The sequence below is a fragment of the Strix uralensis genome, chromosome Z, assembly GCF_047716275.1.
Source record: "Strix uralensis isolate ZFMK-TIS-50842 chromosome Z, bStrUra1, whole genome shotgun sequence".
In the NCBI taxonomy this organism is placed as follows: Eukaryota; Metazoa; Chordata; class Aves; order Strigiformes; family Strigidae; genus Strix; species Strix uralensis.
Window position 1 is genome coordinate 7,370,845 of NC_134012.1, and position 13,321 is coordinate 7,384,165.

The window sequence follows — 13,321 nt, forward strand, 5'->3', positions numbered from 1 at the left end:
CTTGTATCAGAAATAACGTGGCCAGCAGGGACAGGGAAGGGATCTTACCCCAGTACTTGGCACTGGTGAGGCCGCACCTCGATGACTGTGTTCAGTTTTGGGCCCCTCACTGCAAAAAGGACATTGAATGACTGGAGCGTGTCCAAAGAAGGGCAATGAAGCTGGTGATGTCGTATGAGGAGCGGCTGAGGGAACTGGGGTTGTTTAGTCTGGAGAAGAGGAGGCTGAGGGGAGACCTCATTGCCTTCTACAGCTACCTGAAAGGAGGTTGCAGAGAGCTGGGGATGAGTCTCTTTAACCAAGTAACAAGTGATAGGACAAGAGGTAATGGCCTCAAGTTGCTCCAGGGAAGGTTTAGACTGGGTATTAGGAAGCGTTTCTTTCCAGAAGGAGTTGTTGGGAGTTGGAATGGGCTGCCCAGGGAGGTGGTGGATTCCCCATCCCTGGAGGTGTTTAAGAGTCGGGTCGACATAGCGCTGGGGGATATGGTGTAGTTGAGAACTGTCAGTGCTAGGTTAACGGTTGGACTGGATGATCTTCAAGGTCCTTTCCAACCTTCATGATTCTGTGATTCTGTGAAGTAACTCAACAGCTGTTTCATACCAGTTCATCATACAATTGGCAAAATGGCTAGGGGCTTCAGCTTTTGTCTATGCTATGTCATTGCTGATGAGGGTTGAATAGAGCTATTTAGATGGGGTGTGCACATTTTTCAAACAAAAGAAGCTGTTCTGCTCCAGAATCCTTTGGTGTCCCAGCTGCTACGTTTTCCTTGAAGAGCTGATCCTTATCCCATGTATTTTCTATCCTTGAAGTTAGGTATTAGCCTTGGAGGAATAATCCATTAGCTTGGCTGGACCAGGAAGGTAGGCATTTTCCTGTTAATCAATCACTGACTGTGAGCTTAATCAGTACAGTTGACAGTGAGGGCATTTTTCTAAAATTAATAGTTCTTTATAAATCTTTTTAAGCCTCTGTGGTCAGACAGACTGACATCTGCCATGTGAGACAGAAGTATGTATTTTTTGAAAAACAAAACTAAACCCCTTCAAAGAAGCCCCAAACTTCCACACTGACATAAGTTTTACTCTTAGCTGATGGATGTTTCAACTTCAGGAATGATTTTTTGATTTGGTTGTATGTTGCATCTCTTCATTATGCTACCTTTGAAACTTCTCAGAAGTACTGTGTATTCCTAGTGATTAACACAAGTCCTTCCAAGCCATTCCCAGAGCATGTGAGGAGCAGTCATGCTTCAGTAGGGTGTATTGAAGAACGTTTAATACCTTTGTAGTAGCTTTGGCTTTTATTTATATTTTTCATTTTAATAATATTGTTATCTGCCAGTACTTAAGCAGGAGCTTTTTAAAAGATGCTTTTTATATATTAACTACTGTTACATGGTGGTGGTAGGGTTAAGCACTGAGCAGTTGGTTGATTCTGGCAGCTTTACCAACAGAAGTGATAGTGCCTCAAGGTTACCTTTTAAAAAAAAATTTTAAATAACAAAATTATTTTTGAATAGTAGTATTAATATATTAAAATTACATTCAGTTACTTTGTATGAGTGCAAAGAACATTTTTAAGTGTATGAACTACATATTCTTCTCCTGCAAGCTATTGACACAACTTGTATGTATTTAAATTTCTTAAGAACTGGATGTGGAAATCAAGTTGCAGTTGGGAATCAAAGTTTTAGTCTCTTTTGGAAAATGCCAGCTTCACCAGTGCCTCTGGCAGTGTGAACACTATATCTGTGTTTTTATGTACTTTTATATATGTATCTTTAAATACCTCTTATATTAAGGCTGTTTAAGTGTTTAATTAAAATAATTCTTTTTGTCTGCCATTACTTCTGTCCCTAGAGCAGAATATGGTTTGTGTTTAAACAATTTTTTTCGAAACAAAATTGGACAGGAAATAATGCTATGTGGACTTGTAACTGGAGGAATTTGGAGTGCATGCAACGCCCTAGTTTCCACCCAGTTTTAACATGAGACATCCTTCTGTACAGTGTTGTGTGGATTTCTGCAGGACCTCCAATTATTTGTAACAGAGCTGCTTAAGCAGTTACACGGGCTTTATTAAAGTCCAAACTATTTAATTTTGTAGTTAAGGACAAACTAATGACTATGGCATTAATAAAACGGTTGTGTGATTATAGTTAAGATACAATATTTGGGAAGTATTGCAGAGAGACAGAACGCTGTCACCATGCATTATGTTGTCTAATGGGTTTGCTGATCAACAAGGAAAGTGTGAAGTCAAGGGTAAGAGTTATTAAACTGCATTTCCTTTGAAAAGAGTGTTAAAAACAAACCAAGCTTCCTGGGTGGGAAAGAATTCACAGCCAGTATAGGTCTTCAGGAGAGGCTGCCAGCACAGACAAACCAAGCTAAACTAGCTCTGCATTGAGTGGTGGGAGACTGGGGTTTAACTGATGCTGCTTGTATTTGCCACATTACCTCGTAACAGTAAAGCACTCCTTGAGGATTATAAAACACTGGCTCGCTTTGGATGCGGAGGGAAGACTGCCACCTGCTGAATCAGTAACATAAGTTCTGTGTCTTCTATGTTAGTGCAAATTGGAAAATCTTTTAGATTATTTTAAGGGTACTTTTTAACACTGGGTTTTGCAGGTTTTTTTGTCATACATTTTTGACCTTAAAATAATGCATGTCTTGATGGTGAAGTGATAAAAATTACACCGTTAGTAACACTGTATTCAGAACATGAACAAACAAAAAAAATTCTAAAATATGCCTTCCTAGAATAAGAAAAGCTTATTTTAAGTATCAGCTATATTAATAAGTGTAATAAAGTAAGTAATATGGCCATCCAGATTGATGATAAAGCCTTTCATAACTACAAAATACTTTCTCTTTTTGCTAGCTGCATGAATTATGTAATGCTTTTTAGGTACAATGATCGCAAAAATGTACAACTCCGTTTTTATTGGTTTGTTTTAGATAAGATGGGAAAAAAACATCACACTTGGGGAGCCCCCAGGATTCTTGCATTCCTGGTGGTGGTAAGTATGAATTTTCTTTTCCTCTGATTTTTAGAATATGTTGATTGCTAGTTCTAGCATCTGGAGGCAAGAAATTCAGGTGAACATAGCAGAAGGAATGTGAAGATGAGGCTCAAGAACCATTTTCTTGTTAAGGAATGAAAGAACAGAAAATTAAATATAGAAAAAGATACAGATATTAGATACAGGAAAAGAAGTATTGCATAGTGCATTGATAAGAAAGCATCTTTGAAAGAAGGTGGCCTGCATTTCTTTCTTCATCACCTTCCAGTAAATTGTGCATTGAAGAGATCATTCTATATGTCCTAAATAATTGCATTTGAAAAAAAGTATATACAGAGACTATGCATATACATGTGAGCTCCCTCAGTCTACAGTCCACATTCTAGTCACAGGAAGAGCATATGAAAGTAATTAGCTGAACCCAAGCTACCAGCCTTTTTGAGAGGCAGTGTGCGTTAGCATGGGCTTGGTGCTCCATTGTCTGCATTTGCACGGTGTCCTGCTGCTCAGAAGACAGGTAGACATGGAGTTGACTCATAATTTTTAATGCATGATACCATTTGCTTATAAATACTGGTGTGCACAGACACATTTGTGTGTGTAGAATTCCCAGGGAGAAAAGAGTGCTCATAGTCACTGCTATTTAGCCATGGTATTTATTAGCTGTCACATGATTTGACTACGTGCAATATGCTTGTGTTTGAAAGAATACAAAATTACAAAGAATATGTCCACCTGTCAGGAATACAAGAATTTACAAGTTTTAAAGTGGTCCCATTTGAACCCAAGTTATTTGTACAGCTGCATGGAACGTAGCATATTCACTGACTTTGCTCTCATAGCTTTTAGCTATTTGATAGAAACCTGGCAAGAAGAACATGACCCTTGTATCTCTGATGTCTGTATTATCCTTAATTTTGATTGTCTGCGGCAGAGTGCTCAAATTTTCCATAATTTCTTATGGTGCTGGACTAAATTACAGAGGATTAAGTCTAAAACAGTAAAGAAGCACTATGAAACTCTTAACAAATTTTATTCTTTTAATTGTTCTAGCATACACATAATTTAATTCTAGAAACTTTGTGTTAGAACTGATTTGTGTATAACTCTATTTGAAGGGTATTGGGGGGAAAGACCAGTGGGAGTACCATAAATCCCTTTCACTCTTTGTAACCAAAGAACATACCCATCTATTTCCTACTCTTGTCCATACACCTGTTTCTCTTGGAATTTTTGTTTAAAGCACAGTATTGGACCTTGGAAGAACTCCCAGTTTTCTCTCCAGTTGCTTGCCTTTTCATGTTATTACAAATCTGTCCCTTCCTGTGCTTTGTGGAAGTTAATTGCAGCAGTTGCCAGAGGGATGAGGTTAAATACAGAGCTTCAGTAATACACTTTACGCCCTTAAACCTTGTCTGTTAGACTAGCTTCTTGGTCTATACTACAGTGATATTAAAGGAATAGGGCACTGCTTGCCTCAGAGAATCAGATAGCAGGACTTGATTCCTCACAGATGTTTTACAAAACTAAATTCTTTCATAGAAATGTTTTCATCCCTTGGCGAGGAATTGATATGTCTCTTTGTATATATGATGTGTGTACACCATAAAATCTACACAAATATTACATGCTTTTTTCACCATCTCTGTAACTTCTTAACTTGCAGTGTATTTTGGGATCTCTACTGTGCAGCTCCAGAAAGACGAGAAACATGTGAACATTCAAGTGAAGCAAAAGCTTTTCATGATTATGTAAGTTTTGTGTGTCTTTACCACACTTTCATTAATTATATGTATAAATGTGATAGAGAAGTATCTCTACAGTACAGTGGCTCAAAAATGCGGGTATTTGTCATATATAAGTAACTCAGCTTTCTGGGAATGCCTTAGAATTAGGACTTTATAATTCCTTGATTACCCAGTGCCATACAGATAACTCTGGGAAGCCATCTCAGAAACCAAAGTGCTGTCTCATGTGTTAATGCAGAATGAAGAATGTCCTTCTCTCATCCCTGCCATGGACACATCAGCCTGGTCACAAAGGCACAGGGTAAATGGAAGCACAGATATGTCCTGTCCAAATTCCTGTACTCTGTTGGTGCTAAAGAAAAGGCTGTTCAGTAGATGGAATCAATCAGCTGGCTTCTGTCAGGACCATACTGACTTAAAGTGTCATTTATTCTTCAGATATTTTTGTATCCTGATGGAGGTATTTTTCATCAGTGTAATAAACACAAGCATCATATGATAAATTAAATGCAAAATCATCTGGTCCAAGAGAACAGAAGGAATATAAGGCAGTGTATTATGCCAGTTTTGGTGCCTCTGAGACTTAGTTCAAAACACAGCAGGGCTTTTGGTGCTGTTTTGCCTGCAAGGACTAATAATAATAAAACTATATAAAATTATAAAAATATTCTAGAAACTAGGGTTCAAAACATTGCAACAGTTTCATTCTGATTCCTCCATTCTCGTAATGTAAAAGGAGCTCTCCAGAAATGCAGAATTGCATTCCAGATTTAGGATAGAATTTGAATTCCTTCTACTTCGTCAGCTCCTCTCCATCTGGTGATTTCATTTTTACTGACAAAATCCTTAGGAGACTGACCACTCTTAGTTTATTGTTCCTTTGGGCCGTTGATGTAGTCTAAAGAGGGGGTATAACTCTCTCACAATACAACTCTGAAACCTCTTCCGTTGAGTGTTTTCCAAGTCTGTCTTAGAAATGCTGTCTAGTTATTGCAGAAAAATATTTCTACAGATAAAATTAGGCCGCCATAGCCCAGCGTCTTGCAAACACAAATTTGGAAAAACAGAAATGAACCAGCTAAAAGTGACTATTTTCCATTTTCTGTTGTCATAATCTGATAATGGCTTGGCGTCCTACAGTATGTGAGCTAATGGTGATCTGCCTTATTTGTACTTAACAATGACTTACATTGTAAATGCACCATCAACACAGTTAGAACTGTTTAGCATATTTTACTTACAGACCAATGCCACTTTAATACCCTGTTCTTCGTGGTTAGACTATGAGGCTAACTAGTAAAGAAGCTTGCACAGTTTTGCACAGTCATCTCTGGGCTACACTGATCACTGGTCATAATTAACAAAAAAAAATGTGTCAGAGAGAGGAACAAAGTTATACGGAAGTTTTCTACCCACAGAGGTGTTAAGGTCAACCAACTTGGTAAAGCATATTCCTCAACTTAAAAATGAAGTAACTCTTTCAAGTACAATTGCTGCAATCTTTTTTACCTGTTCTTTTTTAACTATTTAATTGTTGGAAAAATACAATACTTAGCTGTTGTTTTGAATCATTGCTATTACAGCAAGGTTTAATTCCCCACTGAAGGAGAAATAGTTTTACAAGAATAGTTCATGAGTGCAGGGAATGATATTAGTGAATTAAATTTGTGGAGATCAGAAACTACAGTACAACAGTTGTCTTCACTGTGGACATTGTGGTCTGAAAATATAATGTGTATAACAAAAGCCAACAGTCTGAAATCTGTAAATGTTGTGAAATAATTTTGAAACAAAATGATCAGGGAGAGGAAATTTTCAGTGAAAAAGAACTTGGAAATCTAAAAAGAGTGGAGTCCACAATTCTTTAAACTCATGAGAGTTTAATTGATCAGTGAGTTCACTACTGGTTCTACATTTTGAGGTATACTAAGAATTTGAGTACGTGAATCGAATGTAAAATAAAAAAATGTTGTCTTACCATCACCCTTCTAGCGTTTCTAACTTCTACAGGTCTTGGAATATTACATGGCCTTATTGCTCAGTTCTGTCTGCATTATGATGTGTATTGTCATAATTCAAGAAAACTGAGAAAATACTCAAATAACTTCTGTGTGTGATACAATTTTGTTATTGTCTGAATGTTTACGTTACTGTATAAAGTCACGTTTGATGAAGGAAAAATAAAATTATATTCTTCTATATGCACATCAATCTGTGTTAAGACAGGATGAATGTTTATTTTAGAAATAAATTGGTTTATTTTAGAAATTAATTCACCAGTTATTTCTAAAACCCGTCCCCCCTTAATCTTTTAAGGTGACAGGAAAAGCTAGCTTTTCCGTTACTTTTGTCACAGTTGGGATAAACTTGTCTAATATCAAGCAAGACTCATGGTGTTCCTTAGCATCATGTGCTTTTTGGTTAGTAAGACAGTCATTACATGCATACTCTTGAAATCTTATATATATTTAATATTTTATGAGTGTATTGTATGCTTATATTAAAGAACATGACAAATTGTTACAAAATACAGCCAGGCATACTTCACAGCAGAGGAAGATGAACATTTATTAAGTGAAATTTTGACCCATGTAGTGTTTTGCCATTGACTCCAGAGGGGTCAAAATTCCATCGTCAGTGAAGACCACTAGAAAACTCATTGCTGGATTCTGTCTTCTCTGAGAGGTGTGGTAAATCAAAACCGTGCTATCATGCTGCAGGTCAAGTAATAGAGCATTTGTAGCGGTACTGTCATAACTGAAAATTGCAATTGTAAGTAAAAATGCACAGAAGGCTTATTTATTAATTCATACTAGCAATTCAGAATTTTTTGTTAGGTATATGCTCTACTCCACCTAAGAAAAATGACTCTAGCTGAAGGTGCGAGTGGTCTGGTTACACCAGATGTGTCATCTTTAACACTAAGTAGGCTGTATTAGCTTAAGCATATCTTTTCTGTCTTTGCTTCTGTGAAGAAAGAAAGGTTTAAGAATGTTTGAGTGAGGAGGAAAGCACTTGCAGATGATTTAATGATTTGTGAAATATTGCTGCCTCAGTCAACAAGAGTTGTGAGTCAGTCTGGAACACAAAGAGGTTTGACTCAAAATGAAGAGATGCAGAAAGGTTTTGGTTTTTTAAGTTTACTTTAAGTTTTACAGTCTGTTAACTGCAGTTGCAAAAATAATGCCATATGATTCCTTCTGCCCCCCCTGTCACACCCCCACCTCCCTGAATGCTTTTTTGAGGGATGATCTTTATTTGATTATTTGCTTCGCCATAAGATTTCAGCATGTGCTTTGGTTGTCATTGAATGCAATTAAATATCTGCAGCTGGACTTTGTATATCTGCAATATACTTGGGTGAGAAGAATAGCAGGATCCTTCTTGGACTCTGGTGCTGTCCTGAAAAAGAGTAATAATGGAGCTACCTCTAATACCAACTCTGCCTAATCAAGCAAACTATCAGTCTGTGCTACTGAGTATGTGCTTGACTATTTGTGTAAAACAGCGAGAAAAATTGTTTTAGGTAACTTAATTTAAATTTTCTGATATACATGTGTGTACAGGTCTCTATGTAGTAGCATCCCTGTTCTGTACAGAAAGGGTTTGGAAGTACAATTTCATTGTGTTCGGATTGTACTAATACAAGTTCTGATTTTTATCGAGCTAGTGAGAGGAGAAGAATCTTTCATGTCTGACAGCAGGAACATGAAGTGACTCTCAAGGTGGAAACTGTAAGTGCTTGCAGTACTGACAGTGCTCATCTTAGTGAAAATCCAATAAATAGAAAAGCAAAGGCCTACTCTGTCTTTAAAAAGATTTTCTATGTTCATCCTGAGGTTAAGTATTTGCAAGTCCTTCATACTCTAAAAGGATTCTATTTTTTTTCTACTGAGATTTGCAATTGGAAATGTTTTCTTCTGAGTGAACAAGGTTCTGCACTCACTAAGTACATTTATATAATATATTTTAGGCTTGAAAAGACAGATACATGTCATGAAAGTGTGTGTGCTGGATCAGGGAGATAGGTTCTGGCATTGAAGTTTCAGTGTGAATTATTTAGAATTAGAAATCGTTTACATTTCAGGTAGCTCAGGAAATAAAACTGGTGCTTGCTCACCTAGCCTATTAATATTGCAGGCATTTCAGTAGCAGGAATAACTTACTTGAAGCAGAAAACCCCACGTTTCTTTACCAGGTACCTATTATTTTTCCTGGAGGAAAACTCTGCACTTTGAAGTCTTGTGAAAGATCATTTACATGGATGCTCTGAGGCAAAAGTTAGTCTTCGCTGTAGAATGGGTTTTTCTTTGTTCACAGTGTCCAAAGGAGATCTCTTAATCTCTCTAGTCAAGATCTCATTTCTCTGGGTTTTGAACTGAGATATTCTGATGAGAGAAGCAGGTTCCAACATGCATCTTGGTCCTGCCTTCTTTCCACTTCTTTACAAGCTGAAAACATAGTGGTTCAAAAGGGAAAATAAAACGTAAACCTTGTGATTCCTCAAAGAATGGATTTTTAGCAGCATCCCTACCAATGAACTTCTGACTGCCACAAGTGACCATTCTCCTCTTCCTCAGGCCTGGTCTTTCATTCACATCTCTAGACCCTGGGTTTGAAGGGGTGGTCCTTGGAAAGTTTTTTCTTACAAGATGATTTCTGTACATAACAGTTTAGATATTTTTACAGTCCAGAAGTTCCTGTGCCTCTCTTACCCTCCTTGCAATGAAAATTCTTGCATGTGGTGTTGGCGCAAAGAGGGATCTATTAATTCTCACAAGTAGCTAGAGTAAGATCTTGATTATTTTCCAGGTAAGATTTTATAGGTGTCTTCTTCACAGCTCTTTGAAAGATCTCTTTTGGTATGAGTAAGAGTCTCTTGTTTGTTTTTATGACTCCCCAAAGAATGCCAGGTAATTTACAGGGTAAGAAAAAAGACACATTCATTGCTCCAGAGACTGTACAGTCTCCTAAGCTGGTATCACATTTCCTCCTGACTCGTTAGCCTGTTTTAATAGTGAGTTGTATGGCAGGGAGCTTAGCTTTTATGTGAAGGTTGTAGGGTATATTAAAGACTATGCTATAATCAGTTCTGTCCAGATTATTCCTTTTAAAGGTCATAGTGATATAAATAATTTTTTTTCTAGAAGTTACTGGGCATAGTGTTTGGACATTTGAGATGGCTGATCAGTCTCATTGTGTCTTTCATAAGAGCAAGCTGGGTCTCTGCATTTATTGCTGTATTCTATGGGGGAAAAGCCTACTACTTTCTTCCCTGGACCCATCTTCCTTCGGCAGAACTAAGAGAAACTTGCCTGCCCTAAATGCCTCAAACCCCAAAATTTATCATTAGCAGAACTCATAATTTGACAGGTTATGAATATTTTTAAATCTTTCTTGGACTGAAGATTACCATGAAAGGCCCGTGAGATGTTCTCTGAAGGCATCATTAAATGTTTGTTGGATGTGACCATAAATCTCAAGCCTTATGTTCCCATAGCATAGTGAAACTGTATTCTGCAATGAGGGCTGCTTTATTATAGTTTCATTAAACTGCATCTTTTTACTTCTAAAAGCCACACAGAACTGCCTTTTAGGTGCAGATTTTTGTTGACCTAAACACATGGAAGCTTATTCTGTTTCACGATAATTTTTGAAAATCTATTTTCTTGTTGTATTCCCCAGGTGGTCTCAGCTCATGCTTAGCTGCAGTCACAGTCTTTTCCAGGCAGTCCATCACAGGACATCCTTCTCTGCCTTTTGTGTATAAGGGATGGAAGAACTTATTTTAGCTGTTGATTTTCTTGCCTTGCCTAGCTCTGCTGCTGTGATCTTCTGCAGGCTGCCTAGCTAGGGCAGATTGTGCTTCTAGGTCCTTCCAGGTTACTTGCTGAAAATTGAATTCTAGATCTGGTTTGCAGCTGTCTGCATGTTAACTCCATCTGCTTAAAACAAAAAATCAAAACAAAAGCTCCTCATCATCCCGAAGTGTGGAAGAGCAAGAGATGATAAGTACTGAGGCAGGAGCAGGCGACAATGCAACAGAATTGGAGATAATCTACAAAATGCTGAAATCAGTTTCACTTGTGGAATGAATGCCAGATTGTATTGCCATAGGATCATGAAATGTATGGGTCCGTGAATGAGATCTACAGATTTCAGATCTCTGAGCAATTTGTAGCCTTCCTGCAAACTCAGGAGAAACTCTCGCCATTGCTTTCTTCTCTGTTTTTGAGGTTCTCCATGGTCCCATGGGCTGTCTTTAAAAGCAGAGGTTCCCAGGGACAATTGGTAGGTAGGTGTGATTTCCTTTGACCAAGGAATATGTGCAATACCCTGCATAGTTTGTGAGTGGCCTCCTTTGCTCAGTAATGATCAAGGACTGTTGTACCAAAAGCAGTGCTTCTGATCTGAGTTAGCTATTAATTCCATATATGAGTTCTGTAAACTTGTGGGAGGCCCCTTACATGTTTACTGGTCATCACTGTATTGTGCACCTTCAGAATATGTTCCTCAGACATGTGATTCTTTCTACTGTGTAGGTACTACCTGTGTCCACCTGGAGAACAGGTTGTTTCTTAAAACTAGAAAAAACTTATTTTAATGAAAAGCATCTCTTTCCATACAGTCATTGTTTTAACAATATACTTTGCTTTTTGTGTAAACAATGTTGATTTTTAAGTATGAATGAAATGTCTTTCTTCACTGCTCTTTTCATTCTGCAGAGGTCATGTCTCACTTCCTGATGTTCAGGTATATGTATAGTAAAACTTGGAGAACAGGTTATTTCTTAAAACCTGGTGAGCTGGTTATTTTTCAAAACTAGAACAACCTGGTAAAACCTGGAGAACAGGTTATTTCTTAAAACTAGAAAAAGGTAATTTCTTAAAAGAAAAAATATTTTAAGTGGCCATGGCATTCTTTTTATAAGTAGTATGGAAATGAAAATCATCTCCTTCCATACAGTCATTGTTAAAACAATATCCCTTGCTTTTTGTGTAAATAGCATTCATTTTTAAGTATGAATGAAATGTCTTTCTTTACTGCTTTCCATTCTGCAGTGATCATGTCTCACTTCCTGGTGTTCAGGTGTATGTATAGTAAAATGTATTCTTAGATAATGAAAGCTAGAAGGAGACTAAGAAGATGTGGCATTTGCTTTGAAATTCCATATCTGAACACATTAAGTAAATAAGTAAATCCATATGGTTAAAGATTGCATTGGGTATCCTGGTCTGCATCAAGTGTGGCCAGCAGGTCAGGGGAGGGGATTCTCCCCCTCTACTCTCATGAGACCCCCCCCTGCAGTGCTGGGTCCAGCTCTGGGGGCACCAACATCAGAAGGACACGGGCCTGCTCGAGCAGGGCCAGAGGAGGCCACAAAGATGCTCGGGGGGCTGGAGCACCTCCCCTGTGAGGACAGGCTGAGAGAGTTGGGGGTGTTCATCTGGAGAAGAGAAGGCTCTGGGGAGACCTTAGAGTGGCCTCCCAGGACTTACAGGGGCTACAGGAAAGATGGGGAGGGACTCTTGATCAGGGGGTGTAGGGATAGGATGAGAGGTAACAGTTTTAAACTGAAAGAGGGGAGATTTAGATGAGATATAAGGAAGAAATTGTTTACTGTGAGGTTGGTGAGGCCCTGGCATAGGTTGCCCAGAGAAGCTGTGGCTGCCCCCTCCCTGGAAGGGTTCAAGGCCAGGTTGGACGGGGCTTTGGGCAACCTGGGCTAGTGGAAGGTGTCCCTGCCCATGGCAGGGGGGTTGGAACTAGATGGTCTTTAAGGTCCCTTCCAATCCAAACCATTCTGTGGCTAGAAAAATAAAATGGACACTTAATAAATCATATTTTGTGCAGAATACTCTCTTAATGTGTCTCACAAGGTGGTGAGTCCTTGGCCTTCTCATGTCTCAGTCTTGTACAGTGGTATTGGTAGAATTGTACACAGCAAGCTTAACATCTTCAGTCTCTTCAGCTCCTTAATTTTATTGCTTAGTAGATGTTCTTTAATGCATTTGTGTGGAAAGGATTAATTAAAAGCATGCTCTGGCCCCCAGTCAGAGTAGGCATCACTTTCTGCAAAACTGTATTGAGTTGTGTCAGGATTTGGTCCACGTATTTACAGGTGTATCTCAAAATGTTGCACTGTTATTTCCAAGACTATGAAACTGGTTTTGTTTGCTCTTCAGAAATTTTCAAAATTGACAAATTCATACTTTCCTTGGATTGTAGAGACCCCTTTTGCAGGAAATTATCATTTTATTTTCTTTTTGTTTCCTGTTAAGAAACATCCCCAAGAGATTTCTCATTCTCACATTTTCATGAAGGAAGATGTGCTCATTCTGCTCCTACCATCCTCCTTCATCATTCCTTTCCATAAATTATTGAATAATATGATGATTGGATTTGAACTACTGTGTCACAAATGTTAATTGTAAACTCTGATACAGAACTGTGTTAGTTGTTAGAGCCCCCATTTTTTTCTCTTTATAGAGGTAATTTCACAGGTAAATTTGTGCTGTGCTTCTCTTTTAATGTGAGG

At 38.2% G+C, this 13,321-nt stretch overlaps 1 protein-coding gene across 10 annotated transcripts in view; it reads left to right on the plus strand.

Annotated features, from left to right (window-relative positions):
- Positions 1-13,321, plus strand: part of SSBP2 (single stranded DNA binding protein 2) — a 204,963-nt gene that overhangs the window by 50,684 nt on the left and 140,958 nt on the right. For all 10 annotated transcript variants that reach the window (XM_074856726.1, XM_074856733.1, XM_074856729.1 and 7 more), the window contains exons 3-4: positions 2,970-3,031; positions 4,701-4,785. In XM_074856726.1, the coding sequence (XP_074712827.1) occupies positions 2,970-3,031; positions 4,701-4,785 (147 nt within the window). The remainder of the gene's footprint in view (positions 1-2,969; positions 3,032-4,700; positions 4,786-13,321) is intronic.